Genomic DNA, 23,016 nt, shown 5'->3' with positions numbered 1-23,016 from the left:
CAGAGTTTGCATTCCTGTTGGCTCTAATGCTTTGTTTTACTTGGCATCTCTGTCTCAGGGTTAAAAAGTAAAATTGACAAGTCTGTTAATCTAGAAAACTGAAAATTTTGTATCCATGAGAGTTAGACTGAAACTTTTCCTTGAGTAATATTTTACACTGAAGTTAGTTAAAATGTTGGAATGCAGGGCAGTGGAGACTTGTTTCAGCAAGTAATTTCCTGTTGCTTTGTGCATGTACAGAGATATCCATATATGCAGATATCAATATGTGCCTGTTCAAAAACATAACAGCAGTTGAATTGCCTTGTTCACTGTATTATAGAATAGGAGTTAAACTCGTCAGGTTCTGAAATGTCATGTAGATTAGCTGACCGTGAGTCTGTGAGCTGATCTGAAAGCAACACAGTTCTTAATAGTGTTGTAACTACTTATGCAAGTGATGAACTGAACGTAGTAATTTTGCTTCTGTATCTAAGAATTGAAACAGCTTCTGAACTGTTGAATGTCACTGTTTTTAGCCACAAGACCACCAGGGATGTGCCACCAGAATGAATTCCAATGTCAGTCAGATGGTAATTGTGTTCCTGCTAACTGGGAATGTGATGGCCATCTTGACTGTGCGGATGGCTCAGATGAACATCACAGATGTCCTGCCAGGACCTGTCCTCCATCCCTTTTCCGCTGTGATAATGGCAACTGTGTCTATCGAGCATGGATCTGCGACGGGGATAATGACTGCAGGGATATGAGCGATGAGAAGGATTGTCCTACCCAACCCTTCCGGTGCCCCAGCTGGCAGTGGCAATGTCCAGGCCACAGTGTCTGTGTGAATCTGAGCAAAGTATGTGATAATGCTGCCGATTGTCCTAATGGAGCTGATGAATCCCCGTTGTGCAGTAAGTTGCTGTTCAGGCATCTACTATAGCCTGCTATGTGCTACGACTTCAGAAAGAATCAGAATATTCAGCATGCTGTGTTTAGTACAGCAGTGTTTCTAGCAGAAATTTTAAGCACGCTGAAATTAGTGCTCCAGTTACTAAGTGGAACTTGGTGGCAGTGAAAGGAGACTATGATGATGACTGAATTTATTGGCTATGTCCAGTCTTGTGCTCTGAATTCAAATGTAGCTTCCACTGACTTCAGTGTAGGTTTTTAAAATGCAATACAGAATGAGCTTTGTGGTCCTTAACACTTTCCCTAAAGCATGGTATGCTTTAAGTTCAGATGAAATGTGATTCAGTCCTTAGTATTTTCTTTTAGATTTCTAACTTAAAAAATCATGAAAAAATCTAAAAGCTCACATGTATCCAGAATTTGTGTTTGTGTTGATTATGAATTGATTTAAGCATAACCATTTTCTTTCTTTCCTTTCTCCCTTCCTCCTCCTTCACTTTAATCAATGCACATTCTCAGATGAACCCCAGCCAGGTATGATTATAGATGATTTTACATTATTGTTTATTAAGACAACTTTAGGTTTGGGGTGGTACGGTAAAATTTTGTATATTTCTAGCTAGTTTTGAAAAATTTGTTATGAATGCTTAGACAGCCTTCTGTTCAGCATTCATTTGATGGGGTTCAGTAGTACATAATACACTGTTATCTGCCTTTACATACATTGTGTGTGTTGTCCAGTCTCGCATTGCATAACTGGTGATTCTGCAGTCATATTTTAGCAGCAGTCTTAGGCTAGGAATGCAATTGCAAAATATTAAATATAGTGTAAGAAGCTTTTATTAACTATTTCCTTATTTCCTTCCTGAATCCCATTTCAGATCAGGAGAGCTGCTCTGACAACAATGCTGGCTGCACTCATGAATGCATTCAAGGACCCTTTGGAGCTCAGTGTACTTGTCCTGTTGGATACCAGCTTGCAAATGACTCCAAGACCTGTGAAGATATTAATGAATGTGACCCCCCAGGCTTTTGTAGTCAGCATTGTTACAATGAGAGAGGGTCTTTTAGGTGTTACTGTGATGAAGGATACATTCTAGAAAACAATGGGAAGACTTGTAAAGCAGCAGGTGAGGAACATTGATGTCAACCTAAAGAATGACAACAGTGTGTCATGGTTTAGGCCCAGCCACCAACTAAGCACTGCTCAGCCACTAGGTTCACTAGTGTGGTGGGATGGGGAGGAGAAAATAAAACAAAAGGCTTGTGGGTTGAGACAAGGACAAAATTCCACTGTTACCAAAAGCCTACCACACAAACCCAATATCCCCAATACACAATGTCCAGCTTGGCCATTTTCATATTACTCTCTTTAAGAAAAGAGCTGATTTAAGCAGCCACCTGAAGTTGTTCATGGCAGATGACCTTGAGTATTAAAACTGGCAGCTGAGCAGCTAAGGGGTTAATTGGAACCTATTATTTCCCGGAAATAATATACTTAAATTAACACTGTAATTTTTAATTCTGGATTGGTCAAAAATAATATTTTTGAGAAAAGCAGTGCCAAGCACCTGTAAGCCAAAGGTTAAAATTAGATCTTTATAAAGTTCAGTGCTCACAGAGTGTTTAAATCCCAGCCTTTCAGAAGACTTACCTAGTGCCTATGTCATACTTTGGTTATTTCTAAAGAGCACAAAACACTGACAAAGCCTAGCTGTCTGTTGTTCTCTATCTCTTACGTAGTACCCTGACAGTACAGGGAGAGCCATATACCCTGTGGAATTTGTCACCACAGGTTTCCTGGTTTAGGGATATACTCAGGTTGTGGAAGGCACTTGCAGTTTCCCATCCCTGGCTGTCTTGAAGGCCAGGCTGGATGAGGCTTTGAGCAACCTGCTTTAGTGGAAGGTGTCCCTGCCCAGGGCAAGGGGGTTGGAATTAGATGATCTTTAAGGTCCCTCCCAACCCAAACCATTCTATGGTTCTAGGAATTTCCCTGCCAATAAGTCTTGCCCTTACTAATAGGGAGTTTCTGATAGTTTGCTGTCTTTATGGTTGCTGCTCTTCAGTTGTTTTTCAGCAGCTTATGAGTGAAAGCTGCTGCCCAGCAGTCTAACCATAGCAGCCTATGGCTTTTCTGTAATCTGTGTATTCTCCTCCTTAGTCCCCACACAGTGTAAAGGGACAAAAAACCCCAGCCTGTCTAAAAAGGAGAAAGAGAGAGGCTGCATGAAATAACAGGTGGTACAAAGAACTTTGAGGTTTGAATCAGGACTGAGAGCTGAGAGTGGCTTATGGAGGAATGAGGGCTGGATATCAGCAGCAAATTGGCTGGACAGTGGGGAAGAGGACCTAAGGTCCAGATATGAGACTGGAAGGGGAGTCTAGTAGAAAAAGTAAATGATGGAGAAGGGGTGGAAGAAAGCCAGGGTAGATCCAAAAGTCAGGATGGACAGACTGGTTATGATAAAATATCTTGGCCTGAATTTGTCCTTTCAATACATATATATAGGTACAATAGCTCTGATGCTATAAAGCCATGCCAAATTACTCCATATTTCTTCTTCTTACAGGATTACTGTGGAATAACTCATTGGTTTATTTTAATTTCTTTGACAGAATCTGGGAATCTTCTTTTGTTGGTGGCAAGTCGTAACCAAATCGTTGTGGACAACATCACTGCTCAATCACATAGTATTTATTCTCTCATTCGGGATGGGAGGAATATTGTGGCTATTGATTTTGATTCAATCACAGATCGTATCTTTTGGTCTGATACAACACAAGATAAAATCTGGAGTTCTTATCAAAATGGGACTGACCGGAAAATAGTAAGTTTTGCTGGGTTATTCTTGTCTCTCTGTTGTGGAGAGAAAATGAAGACATTGTATTAACAAAGAGGAAGAGGGAAATCCCAACCTAATAATAAGAGAGAGAACCTAGATTAAGTAAAAGAACTTTGTAGATACTAAGACAACATTTCATATAGCTTTTTAAAAAAGAAAACAGTGCTTTCAAGAAACCCTTTTTTAACATCTGTCTACAAGTTGATTGGTAGATGCTAACTTCTTCAGTAGACCCACTGAAGTTGGTAGAAGTGTTTGTGTATATGCTTTGTCAGTGCTTTGAATACGTACATTGTGACTCATTCTGCATAAGAGACCTGGAAAATGTTGGAAAATACCCCATTTTTCCATATCTGTAGAAGTTGAAAGGGTAAAATTTTAACATCAACTATTTTTTTTCTCTCTCTCTTTCTCCTTTTTCTCTAATTTTTGTTATTAAACAGGTGTTTGACAGCGGTGTCACCGTGACTGAAAGTATAGCAGTAGATTGGGTAGGTCGCAATCTTTACTGGACAGACTTTGTTCTGGAAACAATTGAAGTCTCTAAAATGGATGGGAGCCACAGGACTGTGCTGATTAGTGAAAATATAACAAACCCAAGGGGACTAGTGTTAGATCCCAGAATTGAGTAAGATTTTTTTTTTTTTATGTTTTGTTTTGAAAAGATGCATATTTTATCATTTAACAATAATTTGAGATATGCCCAAATTGCATTGTAATTGTAAATGAGAAACGGAAGAGAAAGCTTAAGACAATTTTTTTAAATAGTGTGTTTGCAGAGTTGATTTAATATTTCACGTCATATAGTAATTATTTGTAATCTGTTTCACTGTAACAAGATTGTTTTGTTTCCTGTAAAACAGATTTTCCTACATTTCCTTCCTAGTTAAGAACTATTAATTCAAAATTCTGACATACCATTATCAATTGGTGGTGTACCACACACTTACATGTAATACAGTGTGGTAGGTCTACCTGGCAAGGAACAGGTATCTTCAGAGCCCCAAGTCTAAAATTATTATCTGTGCCATATTAATGTTACCACAAAAACACCTTCCCATTTCAGACAGCAAGTGGCATAGAAAAATGGAATGTTGTGATTTGAACTGTTCATGCACAAACTTTTACTGTTTGCTTTGATCTCTTCAATGCCTTGAACTCTGTTTACTGCAATTGCTGCTGCTGTTGACATACGAAAGCAGCCGTAAAAGTATTAAAAGAATTTTTACAACAGAAATTATAGTGGTATCTTAAGCATATTGCTGAAATGAATAATTTCAGTATCATTGTGTAGGTCTTTCTTAAAAGGGTTGTTCCTCATTTTTGGCTAATGAGCCTTTGTGTAACATTTCTCAATAGGCAGCTAGTTTTTTTCAGATGGGTAACCATAAGTTACTTTTTTCAGTGCTCATGTAATGTTCTGGACTGACTGGGGCCAAAACCCTCGAATTGAAAAAGCCAGCATGGATGGGAAAATGCGAACAGTGATTATTAACAACAAAATCTACTGGCCCAATGGACTGTCTATTGATTACCCAAATAAACTTCTCTATTTTGCTGATGCTTATCTTGATTATATTGATTTTTGTGATTACAACGGAAACAACAGACGGCAGGTGGTTGCAAGCGATTTGGTAAGATATTAACATGAAACCATTGCTTTCCCATGTCCTTGCTGATAGTACTTAAAAATGTATTTGCACTGTCATAGACTCGTATGTATTTTTCTCGAGTCAACCAGATATGAAGTACTTCAGCTGCTTGCTACAGCTGCAAAAAAAAGAAAGGTATGTCCTATTCACAGTCTCTCAGGAGGTGATCAACAGAACCTGGACCTGAGTGTAGATTTAGTGCGTTTGATCATTCCCATTTGTTCTGTCTGCATGCATGAAGTCTAAAGGTGACATCTGACACTGCTGCTACTATCTGCTGCATTTGCTGTAGGCAGATGTGGTACAGAGAACCTGGAAGAACTTTCCCTGGTCACCTTCTGTGAGTGATGATTACTACTTCTCTTGACAGCAGTGAAGGGTTTTGTGCTGCCAGAAATTGCTGCATGCAGGTTGCTTCATGAAGACCGTCCCTCTTACAGGCTGTCTCTCAGTAAAATGCTGCTGGCGGCTTGTGGCGCTGTCCCTGTGCCAGCAGAATAGTTCAGATGTTGAATTGGTACAGATAAGCTGGTATAAATAACCACACATCTTTTCAAGAATTGAACTTTGGGGCTTTTAGTTTTGGCTAGAGATACAATTCATGTGAAATGGGAGGTGGTGCAGTCTTTCTTGCCCCACTCCTAGTTTTCTGAAATTTAGATAAGCCATCTTCTTCAACCCTCAGTTATAGGGGAGCTTATCAGAGATGCAAGTTCTTGACAGGTCCGTAACTCTCACTAAACATTTCCTCTTGTGCCCTTCAGAATCTACAACTGATTCTTTACCTGTTGGTTCTCTTGGGTTCTGCCCTACAGTTAGACTGTTTTGGTAACTCCTCAGGCTGTACATCCCACAGGGTCTGTTTAGCATTTTCATTTAAAAAAATGTGTGTTTTCCCCATAATTAATGTCCTGTTTTCATGCGATAGATGATATTTCATTTTCTTTTGCTGAAAAATGTCTTTTGAGACACAACTGCTACTTTCTTATTTTTTTAAGTTATGCTCAAGTCTCTTGCTACTTCTTTGCAAGCTTTACATATGCTAGTCTCCAGAACTAAATTGGTAAACATCCTTGCCTTTTAGATACTGCAGCACCCACATGCTCTAACTGTCTTTGAAGATTTTGTGTACTGGAGTGACCGCTATACTAATCGAGTAATTCGGGCCAATAAATGGCATGGAGGAAACCAGACAGTTATGATTTATAACATTCACCAGCCTTTGGGGCTTGTGGCAGTCCATCCTGTGAAGCAGCCTAATGGTAAGTTCAGTAAAATAACTTTGGTAATCACAAAAAGAAGCCATGCCGTGATGTCATGCATAGGCACTCACAGGATCAGTCTTGTCTGCAAATGGGCTGGGTTAAAACAAGCAAGTAGTTCATACTATTGACTTACAACTGAAGGTCATCTCAGCCTGTCCAATCTGCTGAAACAGCCTGTCCAACCTGGTGTTAGGGACAGCAACCTAGGCAGCATGTAAGCATAATGACTAGCCAAAAAGAATAATAGAGAAGTAGTATGTTACCATTTTCTTGCACTTTGTTTTGAATGTTTTTATGAGAAAATTGGAGCATTTCTGGGAAGCATTTGAATTTATAAGATTTGTCTCTATGACATACCAAACTCAGTTCATTGTGTATTAATAATATTATTCTTTTAGACAAGATTAGTCATGAACCTTCTCTGAAAGTACTTTTGCATTATTTTACTTAATTAAATAATAATAATAAATAAACCCTTTTATTGCATTCAAGATTCCCTCTGAGATCATATGCAGGTTATCTTTTGCAGCTGAAAGACTGTTTTGAAAGAAAACCTTTCTCAATCGTGTTCAGAGCTAAAGCCACTTACTACTTAGTGCAAGTTGTTCAGCCAGCAGAGGGTACCATTCACGTATTCATCATAGTTCTGGTTTAAGAGGTTTGATGGTAAAACCCAAGGTTTAAAGAACTTTGTACCATTGATGGAGAAATTTATTTATTTTTCTTTATTGTATTAAATGACATTTTATGATATTTCGTTTAGAATTGTTCTATGGTACTTTATGTGGCCACACAGAGAAGGGAATAAAGCACTTGTGAAATAGCAAAACATGTTAATGTTTACAAATAAAGAAGCAATTATTTGCTGATTGAAATACCAGATGCAGTATTAAAGCTGTCTTCTACTCTCCTTTTTTTGTAACTCATTAGATCTCACACCAACTAGGGTTTAAATTTGTTATATTGATGAGATTAGTAATTTTCTTACTGTTTGAGTTCTGAATTTATGCCATTGTTTTATTGTCATCTTGTTAGTTTTCAGTTCTTGTTAGTTTTTATATTAGGAACAACTGTGCCATTTCCTGGAACTTCCAAGCCCCTTAGAATAAGTCCTGCTGCATTTTTTAAGCATATACTCAAAATCTGATTTTTATTTTCTTAGGAAGATGACTCATCCTAAATAATCCTCTTTAGCAGCAAGTTTGTGGAAGTGATGTATATGGTTGAATTTTAGTGTATAGTAAAATAGCAGCCAGGAGTGACCTTCTTGACTGTCCTTTTTACATTTTACAAAACTGACAGTTTCAAAGGGATCCAAGAAATTATGCATTGAACTCTCACTACCTTTGAAGGAGATACAGGGAAATGTCTTCTCTCTTTAGTTTTCTTCAAGAATCTTCACTAAATAATTTAAATTCCCACCTAGAAGGGTTATAATGATCAAAGACTGAAAATCCTGCAGGTCTACTGGTGCAGTTAAGAAAAGTTTGAAAAGAAGTTGCAAAGAAGTGAAGAGACCACTGTGGCAATGGTACTGGTTTTACATGAAAAATTACATCCTGTATTGTATTGTTTGTGGTTCTTGGAAATAATCTTTTAATGTTAAGGAAACAGCAAAAACTGATTTTGTGCTCGGTTGATATGATCACTAGCAATGACACTGAGTGTTCTTTCCAGTCATGCATATCATTACACTTGCTAATAATTTCTTTTTTTAGGTATCAATTCTTGTGCATCGTCACCCTGTAGCCACCTCTGCTTGCTTTCTTCATCCGGACCATTTTTTTTTTCCTGTGCTTGTCCTTCAGGATGGATGCTTTCTCCTGACAACAGGAACTGCATGAGAGGTAGGGCAATAATAATGAGAAATGAAAAAAAAAAGACCTGACATCAGCAAATCCATCTGTCAGGCAAAAAGCATACTTCAGATGTGTGGTCTGCTCCTCATGAAATCCAAGTCTGGGGTCATTCCAGCAGACTTCATTTAGGAAGCATGGAATGTACTTGACCTAAAGGTTGGGAGCCAGATTCTGGAAAGAACTCAGAGAGTCAGATGTTTCACTTGGGGAAAACTGATGAACTCAGTTTTCTTCTAAGCACTTTAAATAAGCCACATTTTAAAATTTCTCAACTCATTGAATGCTTTACTGTTGGAATACATCTGGAAGGAGCTTAGTATTAGTTAAAAATGAAAACATACTCTGGAAGAATGTTGTTCTTATATGTAATCAGCCTGTGAACCTGTTTTTAAGAGTTACTATGGAAAGAATTTTGGGATGCAGGACTAGAAGGTACTTTCTTGGTCACTGAAGTCTGTTACCTTCTTGCCCTTGACTACCACATCATATGTCCCCTTTCACCAGTTAAGCTCCAGTTTAAGACTGATTTGGTTTCTTGCCCCTAAAACTCACTGAACCTCACAATTTTGATACTTGGAAACCTGATTTTCTGGTTTCCAAAATATATCTTTTCCCCAGTTGATGCCTGTTTCTTATGCCATTTTTGTCCTCACGATACACAGCATCAGTAGTTCTCCTTTGTCCCTGGTATATGTTCAGCTGTATATATTTGAATTGGTTATCACATTCTTTCTCAGCCTGTATTTCACGAAGAAGTCAGTCATAGTTTTTGGGTTTCCTCTAATCAGGGGAGATGCTCTCCCTGTTCCTCATCACTTGTTCCCAGCCTGTCTGAACTGAAGAGTTTTGGAAGTCAGATCAAAATGTCACAGCTTTAGCTTTTTCTTTCCCCAGTCTAAAAAATTAGTATGCCAAAGGGAGGAGACCTGGAAACACAGCCTGAAATTACAGATGCTGCAGGTGATGAAGCTGTATCAGAGCTGTAACAGAGCTAACCTTTGCGATCAAAACTTCATATCAAAAACTAGTACTGTACTTTGAACACTCCACAGTCCTCAGTGATTTGTAAATATTGTTTAGCCAATTCATTAAAAAAAAAAGTCACAAAAACTGTGACCAGAAATTTGACCAGAATAGTTTTGTCAAATGAAGCATTCATGATTTCTTCCATCAGCTGTACAGATATAACATCTGCTTTGGTGCCTCCCTAATAAGAAAGCTTCAGATGGCGGAAATTTAAGTAGAAATGGTCTTTGGGATGAACTAACGCTAGAAAACTTTGTCAGAAGATCCTTTTCCTTTAAAACTATCCAAATTTTAAAAGCCATATCACACTGTTTTCCTGCTTGATACTTAGCAGAGTGTTCTTTAAAGAGCTGTGTTGCATTCACATTTTTCTTAGAAGCAGTAAGAGAATTACCAATTTATATAATCTGAAATGCAGTGCGAGTTTGTCTAATCTATAAAAAAGGGGGATTCTTTTAGAAATACATACCGGGTTTACTATGTGCAGGCTCACAGAGGGACCATGGGGAAAGAACTGGAATATGGTAGTGATGAAGCACATGCATGTGTAGAGGTTGACCCAGTTCTGCCGCTTGATCAAGCTATTGACAGTTTTTATCTTTATTTCCCACATATTGCTAAGTTCCCTGTGTCTACACAGGTACAGTTGTGGACCTTTTATAAATGACATAATTGCTCCATATAAATTGTGTAAGAGAGAGAGATAGAAATGTCCTTCTGTGAAGCACAACTCTTCTAAACTATATGGGCTTTTTTGGTTTTGTTTAGATGGAATTTATGTATTCAAAACAGTTTGTAAAAACACATCCATAGATTTGGGGAATTAAAAAAAAAAATCATTTATTTGCGGAAGGTCAGCACATCAGAAAAAGTTCACTATCAAGTGGTAACTTGTGCCTGTGGAGAGATGAGGCAAGGATTTGTTCTCCAAAGGCAAAAGCACGAGGAAGAGGGAATTTGTTGCTCTGGAGATTCTCTTCCCTTACTCCTTAGCAGATGAGAAATTAAGTAGCTAACTCACACTGTGCCACTCTGCAGCACATTTTCTCAGATCACTTGACTAGATGCCTTTTGTTAATAAGATTTAAACATAAGGGTACAAGTTTACCTAAAAGCAAATATACTATAAGGGAGTATGCCTACTCCCTTAGGGATAAAACAGGAAAACAGTGCTGCAGTTACTTTTAATAATAAAGATCAGCAATTGCTGCTGAGACATTGTACCTTGCTTGTGAGTTCTGCTCAGTAGGCAGTAGAACACATCTCAGGCATGCCCTGGAGAGCCCTCAGAGCTTTGTCCTGCCAGGTCCTGTCCTCAGATTTCAAAAAGCTGCTCAGAGGAGCTGCATGAATGTAATTCTTCCCTTGGCGAGCAATGAGTGATCCTGCCTTATTTACTTTTTCCTTCTCAGAATTTGCTTGCACGTGCACTGTTATTGCATAGTGCTGAAACTTTAAATGTTACAACAATTACAATAACTGACAGTCTCATTCCTAGTGAGGGAACAAACTTAAAGGTAAGTGGTTGCAAAACATCACTGGTAACATTCAACCATTCTCAGCATCAGGGAAATTTTGGGTGGGAGAGTGGAAGCATATCATAATGCCATTTTCTTGAAGAGAAACAGCTCTGAATTACATTATATGTTTTCACAGTTGAACACCCTTTCCTTATTGCTGTAAGAGATAATATAATTTATGGAATTTCTCTGAACCCTGAGGAGAAGACGAATGATGCTATGGTTCCAATAGCAGGAGTTCAAAATGGTGTTGATGTTGACTTTGATGACTCCGAACAGATGATTTATTGGGTCGAAAATCCGGTATGTTTCTATTTGTGTTCAAAAATGTGCACTAAAATAAGACTACTTATTTTAAAAGAATGTTTTTGACTGAAGTATATTAGCACTGCAGGTAAGAATTTTGATGACTATAATGATATTTCTGGGTCAGCCAGAGACTTGAACAGGAAATATCGGGAAGCATTGGCAGAACCATACTCTGTTCCCCTTTACTATAGTCCACTCTTTCGACTTAGGACTTAATTCTGCAAACACAGGCAAAACACTCCTCCACGGGAACAATACCTTGGACACAGTGGCACTAAGCAGTAGGTGAAAATAGGTGAACCTAGTCTGAGCACTTACTGAAGTGACGTAGTAGAGAGGCATCTTTTTCTTTAAAGAGAAGAAAATGATTGCAAAGTCGCAACAATTTCCAGGTAGCACATATGAGGCACTTAGATGTAAAGGAGGTCCTAGAGAAGTATAATGGTAGATAAGGAAATTTCCATAGTTATGTTTTACATAAACAGTTCACAAAAGTTTGTTAGCTTTCTTCCACAGAAGATTTATGTTTTAATTCCCAGCCCCTTTCCCTTACATTTTCATAGAATCATAGAATCATAGAATGGTTAGGGTTGGAAGGGACCTTAAAGATCATCTAGTTCCAACCCCCCTGCCATGGGCAGGGACACCTTGCACTAGACCAGGTTGCTCAAAGCCACATCCAGCCTGGCCTTGAAGACATCCAGGGATGGGGCATCCACAACATCTCTGGGCAACCTGTTCCAGTGCCTCACCACCTTCTCTGTGAAGAATTTCTTCCTGACATCTAATCTAAACCTCCCTGATTTCAATTTATACCCATTACCCCTTGTCCTATGACTACAGGCTCTTGTAAAAAGTCCTCTCCCAGTACCCTTGTAGGCCCCCTTCAGATATTGGAAAGCTGCAATGAGGTCTCCTCGGAGCCTCCTCTTCTCCAGGTTTGAAGTAAAAATAAGTTTAAAAATGACTCATTTAAAAGCATTTTCTCTGTCACTCATAAAGCAATTATAATTTCCATTGTTATTCTTTTAACATTACAATATTTATTTCCCATGAAGTATTTAAATAGACCTAATGAAGCAAACCTTTGTCCAAGGAACTAGATAAATATGCAGGAATCTATTTGGTCCTCCATGCAGTCTGAAAAAATGCTCTTGACGGATCTCAGCCAGCAGATAGAGCTGACATGTACAAGAGGTTGAACGGTTCTGTAGGAGGCCATGGGCTGATAGAACATTAACAGAGCTGTCAAGTGAAATGCCAAGTGCCTCTGCAGGCTGAGCACGGGTAGGTGCTGTGTTTTGCTTAGGTCTTGATCTACAGCCTGACAAATGCTTGACTATGGGCTGTGCCCCCTGTCTGTGTCCCTGACCTTCAGGTCTCAGGCTGCTGTTGCTCCCAGAGCTGAGGCACCTGCTTCAGTCATGGCTCACTCTGAATAAAGATAATTATCTCATTTCTAATGACAGAAGTGTATTTACCTACTTTCTTAATTGTACTTCTTGTCCATTACCAGGAGGCCTCTTCCTTAACACCCTCTTTGCCTCTGTCCATTCCATGTGTGGTGTTTTTGAGGCTTTGTCAACACTTGCATAGATTGTAGCTGTAATTTCACTGCCAGTGTTGGCAACAGTTGAAACTGTGGTTAGAGCTCAAGTAAACATCCATCATCTTGTTCACCCTGTCTGAAGCAAACTAGAGGAAGTGAGATAAATATCAGTCCTCTTTATTCTGCCTAAAAAAACCATTTGCCAAGTATTTTTATCTTCAGCTGTTACATTCCATATGTTATTAATTGTATATGTCAGTAATAATTTGTTTCTTAAATATTTATGCATAGAGAGAACACTGTTTACAAGATTTCAGGTGGATTCAAGATGGTTAGCTGAGGTATCCTCGTAAAAATCTTTTATTAAAATACAAATTACGGAAGTGTGACTGTATATAGCTTAAATATACACACTTCAACCTTATGTAATATTGTTATTTTACTTCTGTTGATCAGGTTTTGGTTGGTGAATGGTAATGCCTCTTTACACTGGATAATTATAATTTACAATAATATTTTTACCATATTTGTGGGTTAGGTTTATACAGATACACTTCTCTCTACTGGATTTTCATTTTGCTAAGTAAATGTTGTAATATAAAGTAAGTGCTCATGTAGTTGGAATGAAACACTGTTTTCTGCTCTTGACATTTTTTTACTTTTCTTATATTTTTTTCCCAAGGGTGAAATTCACAGGGTGAGGTCAGATGGAGCCAACAGGACAGTTTTTGCTCCAGCAGCTGTTATTGGTGCTCCTTTTGGCCTGGCCTTGGACTGGATATCTGCAAACCTGTATTACAGTAACCCATGGACACAGTCAGTTGAGGTAATTATTTAAGAGGGAGAATTGCAAAGAGAGGGATTTTTCACTGCTATGTATACAGGTTGAAATTAGTAATTCTTTTTAGCAAAGAACTTAAATTACATTTGTTTTAAAATGCAAACAGTCTGTAGATAAATACTTTACAAATGTGAAGATAAAGCTAAATCTGAGCATAGTCAAAGGGATTGAAAGCAGGATATTCTGGGAATTTCATTTGTGCATAGATTCCCCTCTTCCCTGCCCCCCATCCTTCAAGACACTGAGCTTCTGGTGTTTGACACACAAACTCCCTGATCAGTAGAGTTATTACTGTTACTACTCTTATGACTTCAAATCAGTGATCCCAATGCAGTGCCTCTGCAAGTAAAGGAGTGTTGCCATCAAGTGCAGTAAGATCACTCCCAAAATCTTTGATACCATATTATGTAGCTTTCTGGAGAATAGCAGCCCGATGGTATGTGAAGGATAAAATTGCCGTTTAATGTAGGTAAATAGCAGATAAGCGATATATGATACAGTAATGATCGTGAATAAGCCTGGTCACTGATGTCCTTGCCCCAAAATATAAATACATACTATTAAATTAAAAGGCAGCTAATTTAAGTAAAATCTAACACTTTGTAAAGCAACATTTCATCAACCTATTCAGCCTGTAGTACTTTCAAGACACTATGGAAGCTGAAACATCACTGTTTTCATACCTAGGGTGCTTACTCCTTAGCATAGGGAGGTTCTGAGCTGCAAGCAGCTCATTCAAGTGTTGCATGTTAGAGAAGGGGGATGGTTAGAGTACAGAACAAAGTGCTTTTTCTTCGTAGTCTTTGAGAGAGTCTTCTGCAATTTCACCTCCCTATGGATTTAGGCTTCCTTACTTTAATTTGAAAATCTGTCCTAAGTTCTGTATTACATGCACTGATGACTTCAATGTTTGCATAGGTCCTGAAGCTGCATGATGAGGTGATGTACAGGAAAACACTGATTACCAATGATGGCACCTCTCTGGGAGCTGGCACGCCGATTGGTTTAACAGTTGATCCAGCAAGAGGGTAAAATTCCAAAACTGCTGTTGTCTTTGCACATGAGTGTATTCTCCACATTCTTCTTAATTTTTAGGTCTTCAGCTTCCATCCTGGATTTGACATGGTTTTGTTTTTTTATATTTGTGCAGAATTTATTTACTCTTTTTAAGCCCTAGAAAATAATTGCATATTTTTATAAATTGTTGCATAGAGGTTCATTCTCCTTAATTTACCATATACTTACTTGTTAATTTTTTTTAATTAAAATGATCTCAGAATATTCTGATGGTAAAAAAAAATCTCTGAAAAATGGGGACCCGGAGTAAAGAGAACTCTAAATAGTCTTTCTTTATAAGATACTATAAATATCTTACGATGTCTCTCTTGAGTCCTGTCTGTAGTAGGAAGACACACTACATGGGAAGAATATCATATGTTACCTAGCATAGCACTAAATATGATTTTACTGCTCTCTCCCAAAAAGACCTGCAGTTCGCATTTTTCCAAGAATACTCAAAATTGCAATATGATGCTTTCCCCGCCCCCCCCCAAATCACAGTATTCCATAGAACCATATTAGTAATGAGACAGTTCTGCTGGTGACTTGGCAGGCTTTCAGATAAATTGATGCCTGATGCTTTGACCCTAGCTGCGAGTCTGGCTGCCATGTGCCCTAGGTGGTTTTCAGGAACTCGAGTTCTGCACATATTCCTCAGAGCCAGATAGTGGAATTCTGTTTCATATAACTTTTTGAACTTGCAGTTTTAATTCCAGGTTTAAACCAAATTCACTGCTGAAACCTTCCAGCTGTCTGTGAAACAGAATTAAGTATTCTCCTGCTTTCTTGATATAGTCCTAATATTCTACTGAGTTTACCTGCTAATGGTATTGTAGGTGATACAGGGGGGGATAAGGATTTCTGAAAATGATTTAACAGGCATTGTTCTCTTTTTCAAGAGAAACAGGCACTTTTCTCTTTTTTTACATAGAAGATCTCTTTCATTGTGGCCTGGTTCAAAGTGGTCTCTGTTCAGCATGTGCTGAAGTCTGTGGCTGAAGGAGATGGATTTAAGCGTGTCCTCAGGTGATTCTGGTCCACTGATCTCTGATCAGCTTTGCTAACAGATGTGATGATGTGTGTTACAGGAAGCTGTACTGGACAGACCATGGAACTGACAGTGGGGTCCCAGCAAAGGTTGCCAGCGCAAACATGGATGGATCGGGCATACAAACCCTCTTCACTGGCAACCTTGACCATGTAGAGTTCATTACTATTGACATTAAGGAACAAAAGTTGTACTGGGCTGTCACAAGCACAGGAGTGGTAGGAGATGTTTTTTTTAATAACTGCTTTTTTTACCTGTTGATCTGTCTCTGCGTCTATCGTTCACGTGACTAATTCAGTTAATTTAGTTTACTCGTGTAACTGGGTGTTGCAGGACTGAGCAAAATCTGAATAACTGTTGTTACTAGTTACCATTAAAAGTATATGATTCCTTTGAATGAAACCCCAGAAATGATTATTGGCATCCTGCTGACCCTTTCCTTTCTAACTTGGACATGAAGATCTCATGTATGAAGAGATTTTAGCAACAGATGTTGCATTTTAATTTTATGTGGTAACATTGGACTTTTCTTATAAGAAATGTAATATTAAATTTTAAACCCATTTCTTAGATTGAGAAGGGCAATGTGGATGGTACAAATCGTGTGACTCTGGTGGCTCATCTTTCTCATCCATGGGGAATTGCTGTGTATGATACCTTTCTATACTATACTGATCGAGATTATGAAGTTATCGAGCGAGTTGACAAGTCCACAGGAGCAAACAAAGTAGTGCTGAGAGATAATGTCCCAAGACTGAAGTGCCTGCGTGTGTATTACAGAGACAGTGAGTATTTGCTAAAGAGATATTTTAAGATATCTGACTTGTGAAAGCACCAACTTCCCTTGGAGATAGAATCATGCACTTTCAAATCAAATGGTTTGATTAGGCTTTCAGGAAAATTGTCAGAAGGACTTACCTTGTTTTGGTAAATAGATGTTCCACCATTCAGTTAAGGCATCTTTTGGCACATGTAGTTTTACTAAAATATTCTTAATGTAATATTGACTATATAACAAATGTTGTTACTTTGGCTTCAAATTTACATACCTGTTTTATCAGATTCTTGGCCTCATTGATCTTAGACGACAAGAAACCAGCAAATCCATTGATAATGCTTACGTACTAAAATATACAATGGTTAAGATCTTTTATTTTGTCAGCTGGTTGTTAATACTCTGCAAGTATATGGATTTGGTTATATGTTGAAGGGAGTTTGTGATGATACAGTTCAGATTTTTATGTCTTGCCATGTGTGTCTTTCACAGATTCTGCCGGTTCCTCAAATGGCTGCAGTAATAATATTGGAGTTTGCCAGCAGCTTTGCCTGCCTGTACCTGGGGGATTATTTTCCTGTGCCTGTGCTACTGGCTTTCAGCTAAATCCTGATAACAGAACCTGCTCCCCATATAGTTCATTTGTAATTGTTTCCATGCTTTCTGCAATTAAAGGATTCAGTTTAGAGACATCTGATCACTCTGAAGCCATGGTACCACTGGCAGGAAGAGGTATGTGAATATTACAGAAGGGAAAAAACCTTGTAATGCCTAATATTTTGGTATTTCTTGCTGGCATAGCTCATGTGTATCAAAGGTAATAATTGCTTTTCAAAATCTTTCAGGACGAAATGCGCTTCATGTTGATGTTCACATGCCTTCTGGTTTCATTTATTGGTGTGACTTCAGTAGCACAGTTGCGTCTCAGAATGCAATACGTAAAATTAAACCTGATGGTTCTTACTTTAGAAATGTTGTCACAAATGGAATAGGACGAAATGGGATCCGTGGCATTGCAGTTGACTGGGTAGCAGGTAAGCATAGTTGAATTTAGGATAATGTTCTTTTTTACAGATTGTAAAATTTTAGACTAACATAAACACATCCTAAGGAGCTGTTTTGAGTGAAAGTCCTATGACTCTAACTTGCATATTTATGGACTGATTTTGAAACGAGGAAGTGATGAATGGCTCTTTTGTCTATATATATATATATATGTATAAAAATGAAAGTTTATCAGAGCAGATGTATAAAAACTTTTGCCTCATTAACCTTTCATATTTGTCTTAGGTCTCTTTTCTTGTCTGTGCATTCCTAAGTAGCTGTTACGTAGTGTGCTACTATACTTGCCTGTCATAGTGGAAAACGTACCAGAGAAGAGTGTACGGAAGTTGTCTGATAACCCTGTTTGTAAGATAGAAGGATCCTTCATCTACCCTCATATTGCTGTGTAAAATAGTATAGATTATCATGAAAAATCAAGAAAGCAGAAGAAACACTTTGTTTTTCAACTTTAAGTTTCCCACTTGCACTTCGTGTTCCTATTTAAACATATTGGAGATGAATTCAACCATTAACTCTTCAGAAAGTGTTCATCAACTCTCAGTTGAACATTACTGTTAACACCTTTATTTTATATGTATATGTACTATATTTATGTTTTACAAACTGTTGATTGATAGGCTTGTTAGGATGAGTTTTACAAAAGTCATCTACTGTATACTCCTGATTTAGTTACAGTGCTGTGCCATAACATGGATTTCATAGTTGTGCATTGTAAAAGCTAAAAGGATAACACAATGGAAGGGCAAGCCAAAAGCTTAGATTAAGAAAAAGATTAAAATGTGTGCCTGAAGAACAACTGTAGTTAATGCACTTTTGATCTTATAACACTGATTTTCCCCATGGAAATTGATAAGGATTTAGAAATTAATTGACTATTGTCAGTTTTGGTGTCTTCTAAGTCCTCAGAGTGTAGGCAAGTACCTTACGCATCCAACTAAGATATTGTGGGATATTCATTTTACAGTTTAGTATTTTATCAGCTCATGTTTCTCAGGTGTTGATGCTATATGTTAACTTTCTGGTTTGTTCTTTGTGTTCTTTAAATGCAGGAAATCTTTATTTTACAAATGCATTCCTGACGGAGACTTTCATAGAAGTTTTGCGTTTAAACACAACTTATCGCCGTGTTCTGCTTAAAACTACCACAGATATGCCCAGGCACATAGTAGTCGACCCCAAAAAAAGATACCTGTTCTGGGCTGATTATGGGCAAAATCCGAAGATTGAACGTGCATTTCTTGACTGCACCAACAGGACAGTTCTTGTGTCAGAGGGCATTGTCACACCTCGTGGGTTGGCCATAGATCACAGCAATGGCTACATTTACTGGGTGGATGATTCCTTAGATATGATTGCAAGAATTCCACCTGATGGTGGTGATGTTGAAATTGTGCGTTACGGCAGTCGCTACCCAACTCCGTATGGTATCACTGTCTTTGGAAATTCTATGATCTGGGTAGATCGAAACCTGAAAAAAGTTTTCCAAGCCAGCAAGGAGCCAGGAAATACTGATCCGCCAACAGTAATACGAGACAACATTAATTGGCTAAGGGATGTTACCATTTATAACAGTAATTTCCAGTCACGTTCACCCCTAGATGTCAACAACAATCCTTGTTTGGACAACAACGGAGGCTGTTCTCATCTGTGTTTTGCCCTGCCTGACATGCAGACACCCAAATGTGGTTGTGCCTTTGGAATGCTAGGAAGTGACGGCAAGAGATGTTCCATTTCAACTGATAATTACTTGATTTTTGCTCTTGAGAATGCCCTCAGAAGTATCCACCTAGATCCTGAAAATCACAGTCCTCCCTTCCGCACAGTCAATGTGTTAAGAACTGCAGTGGCCCTGGATTTTGACAGCATAAACAACCGAATATATTTTACACAGAGTTATCCTTCAGGGGCAGGGAGAATCAGTTATGTTAGTATTTACTCAGGAATTGGCTCTCCAACAGTAGTTGCATCTGGTAAGTGCACTGAAATGTGATACAGAGTAATTGGATATTAAAAAAAATGCACTGAAGCACCTAGCCCTAACTCAGCAGGTATTTTTGTGATAATGGTCAAGGTAGACTATTTAAGATATTTGATGAAATGCTCCTTTTGTCTCTTCTCATCAGTTTTCTTTCCTCTTCCGAGATGCTTATTTCATCTTGCTCACGATGAAATGGAAATATTATAAATGGTTAAGTGTTATTATATATGTAAAAATTATATGTAATAAATTAAAATTATACATAGTAAATTAATATTATGGAGTGAGGGATGATTCCTGCTACTTGGAGAAAAGCAAGCAGAACTTAGGTCTGTGTGAGGAAAAGGTGTTTGTAACACTACTGCATACACAGCCTGAGTCCTAAGTATTAGTTCTTCAGATTTTTAAATGGACAGGTTTCATTGACACCAGCAATGTTTCAACAAGATCTTTGGGTGTTGCCACGTTATAATGGGCAAAGAATATTGCAGTATGTGAGGAAACCGTGCTGAACTTGCGTGTGTGTGTGTGCTTGCTTTCATGTGTCTAAGACCTGGGGACTCCAGATGGCATAGCCTTTGACTGGATCAACAACAGAGTTTACTACAGTGACTACCTCAATCAGACTATCAGCTCAATGGCTGTGGATGGCTCTAACCGCACAGTGATTGCCCGGGTTCCACGACCAAGAGCCGTTGTATTAGATCCCTGCAGAGGGTATGTCTTACACTTCATATACTTTGACTGCAGGTGAAACTACAATTTAAACTTTGACGAAGGCTGCTAGATGTTTCCTGTTCTGAGCCCTAAGCTCCAGCTGTGCATAACCGTGCTAGATCTTACTCCTCAGGCTGAAGTTTTCTAACCTGATCTTAGCCTCAGAGATTCGAATGTTCTTCTAAGCTTCTTGGAACATTTATGAATATGTAGTGCTTGAGGCTGCACTTAGTGCGGGTAGGAGACAGGTACCGGGGGTAAATTGAACGATGTTCAAAGCAGGCGTTTGTCAAGCAATTAACCATCCTCCATTTGTTGTGTTAAGTGGATAAACAAAGGGTATTTGTTGAAACCAAGATTTCTTTGAGAATACCATAGGATAATCAGGTGGCACTGCCAAGACATCTCTCTGTTTACAGTCTTAGATGATCTTTCCCTTCTTCTGTTGTATTTCCCAAGTGCCTCAGAACAATTCTTGTTTCAAAACATTTCCTGAGAGGCTGGGAGCATTACTGTGTTACACTGTATTTCTAATTTTGTTACTAATTATACTGTATTTCAAATTAAGAAGGAGAAAAAAGAGATTAATTGTCTAAACTGGATTCCCTTAAAAGGTGGAAGAACTTTTCTGAAGTTCACTCCAGTGGAGCCCAGTGATTCTGATAGAAGATTCCTGTGTCAATGTGGGCTGAAATAGAGGAAGAATTTATTTTCCACTAATTTTGCACTGCACACTTCAGTGAGAGAAACCAGGGTGGAAATACCCTGGAGCTCTTATACTCTTACCTAATAGCTTTGTGAGTTTCATTTGCTGAAACTAAAACTTTGCAATCACGTTATTGGCAGGTATATGTACTGGACTGACTGGAGTTCAAATGCAAAGATAGAACGAGCTACGCTAGGAGGAAACTTCAGAACACCTATTGTGAGCACCAATTTGGTATGGCCAAATGGGCTTACCCTGGATTACGAAGAACAGCAGCTATACTGGGCAGATGCAAATCTGTATGTATTCGTAACACGCTGGTTTATATCTGGTTAATTTTAATACATCTGTTATTTATTTTTCCTCATTTCTTAAACTGCTTTTCAGCATTTCAGTTGAATTTGGTACTTGGTATTATAGAATCTTAAGACTTAATAGCATTGCAGTGTCAAGCGTTGGATACCGTATGTTGAAGTGGAACTACTGTGTGATACAGTGTAGTCCACTGCTGTATGGCATTTGTCACCACTGGCAGTTTGTTCATCTTATGTGCAATTCAGGACTTTTATAAGCATCTTCTCTAACAAATACAATCCTAGTTCACATTTTACATCATTCATTGCTCATAGTTAACACCTATCAACTTCGGAATTTAGCATTATGTTCTTGCTGTTGCCTACCAGACAGAATTCTAACGTTCTGTTTATGCCACCAGAATTTCTGCAGAAAGCAGGGAAGTTTTAAGAAATAATTTAGTTTGTATCCATTCAAATTCACCCATAGTCTCAGATTTGCTGTGACAGGAAAGTGGTGTGTAGTATAGTAACTTTTATGGTCTCTGCCTGTATGGGGTCTTCTGGGATGGAGACATTGTTGTTTGGCTTCATCTGTGTGCAGGAGGGCAGGGCACCTAAAAGTGTATTCTCTCATGATGTTTTGCACTTGCTTTAGCTATCAGTCATGTAGTTGTTTAAACGTTTCAATCTTCAGCCCAATTTCTTCCAGTGCATTGTTGTGCCAGTATTACAGAACTGCTACTCTGCATCACTGTTGAAGCCATAAGTTGGAAAATTTGAGGTGATTAACTCATAACAGCACCCTGCACACTGATCTGCATTACTGAAATGGTGGATACTAGTTGTGGGACTAACTAGGTCATGGCTTTATATGTAAGGTAAAAGACTTCTTTCATTGAAGATGTGATAATTTCTTTGTTATTTTAGGCAGAAGATTGAGCGATGCACTCTCACTGGTACAAATCGTGAGGTAATTGTTAGCACTGCTCTGCATCCATTTGCAATGACATTGTTTGATCAGCACATATATTGGACAGACTGGAACACACGAAGCATTTACAGAGCTAATAAGTATGATGGTTCAGATCAGATTGTCATGATCATGAATCTTCCACAAAGACCGATGGATATTCATGTCTGGGCAAAAAGTAAGCAGCAGCAGTGTACCAACCCTTGCAACCAGTTCAATGGTGGCTGCAGTCACATCTGTGCACCCGGTAAGCTCTTATGCTTGATGACTGTAAGTTATTAGAGCTCATAGTATAACAGTTGTAGTCACATGGAGACAGCTGAAGTATTTCTTGGTGTGCCTGAATGTTTAATATTTATTTTATTTTTATTTATAAATTCAGTCAAAATGATTGCGATTCAAGGTCATGGTATTTGCCCACACACCTGAGGGTGTCTGCGAATCCTCACAAATAAAAATTATGCGTTTCTCTAATTTAAACCAAAACCTTGTTTTCTGGGTTTTTAAGGTTTTTTTCCTCTGGGATGAGACATGAAGTGAGCTCTGCAGCATACGTTTACCTTACAAATACATACTGAACAGATGTTTACTGTCACATAAAAAATCTTTATGGCCACTACATCTTTATCACATGATATTAA

General features: G+C 38.4%; 1 protein-coding gene across 1 annotated transcript in view; it reads left to right on the top strand.

Moving 5' to 3' along the window:
- Positions 1-23,016, top strand: part of LRP2 (low density lipoprotein receptor-related protein 2) — a 100,703-nt gene that overhangs the window by 34,219 nt on the left and 43,468 nt on the right. Inside the window, exons 25-42 of the mRNA XM_010155571.1 lie at positions 519-896; positions 1,776-2,024; positions 3,514-3,725; positions 4,184-4,368; positions 5,146-5,374; positions 6,477-6,654; positions 8,376-8,504; positions 11,199-11,365; positions 13,603-13,746; positions 14,680-14,789; positions 15,909-16,086; positions 16,440-16,653; positions 17,136-17,375; positions 17,489-17,677; positions 18,758-19,678; positions 20,238-20,403; positions 21,250-21,408; positions 22,333-22,622. Coding sequence (XP_010153873.1) covers positions 519-896; positions 1,776-2,024; positions 3,514-3,725; positions 4,184-4,368; positions 5,146-5,374; positions 6,477-6,654; positions 8,376-8,504; positions 11,199-11,365; positions 13,603-13,746; positions 14,680-14,789; positions 15,909-16,086; positions 16,440-16,653; positions 17,136-17,375; positions 17,489-17,677; positions 18,758-19,678; positions 20,238-20,403; positions 21,250-21,408; positions 22,333-22,622 — 4,338 coding nt within the window. The remainder of the gene's footprint in view (positions 1-518; positions 897-1,775; positions 2,025-3,513; positions 3,726-4,183; positions 4,369-5,145; positions 5,375-6,476; positions 6,655-8,375; positions 8,505-11,198; positions 11,366-13,602; positions 13,747-14,679; positions 14,790-15,908; positions 16,087-16,439; positions 16,654-17,135; positions 17,376-17,488; positions 17,678-18,757; positions 19,679-20,237; positions 20,404-21,249; positions 21,409-22,332; positions 22,623-23,016) is intronic.

This window comes from Eurypyga helias, unplaced genomic scaffold, assembly GCF_000690775.1.
Source record: "Eurypyga helias isolate BGI_N326 unplaced genomic scaffold, ASM69077v1 scaffold1087, whole genome shotgun sequence".
NCBI lineage: Eukaryota > Metazoa > Chordata > Aves > Eurypygiformes > Eurypygidae > Eurypyga > Eurypyga helias.
The sequence above is the reverse complement of the archived record's forward strand: the minus strand, read 5'-3'. Positions and strand labels throughout refer to the sequence as shown.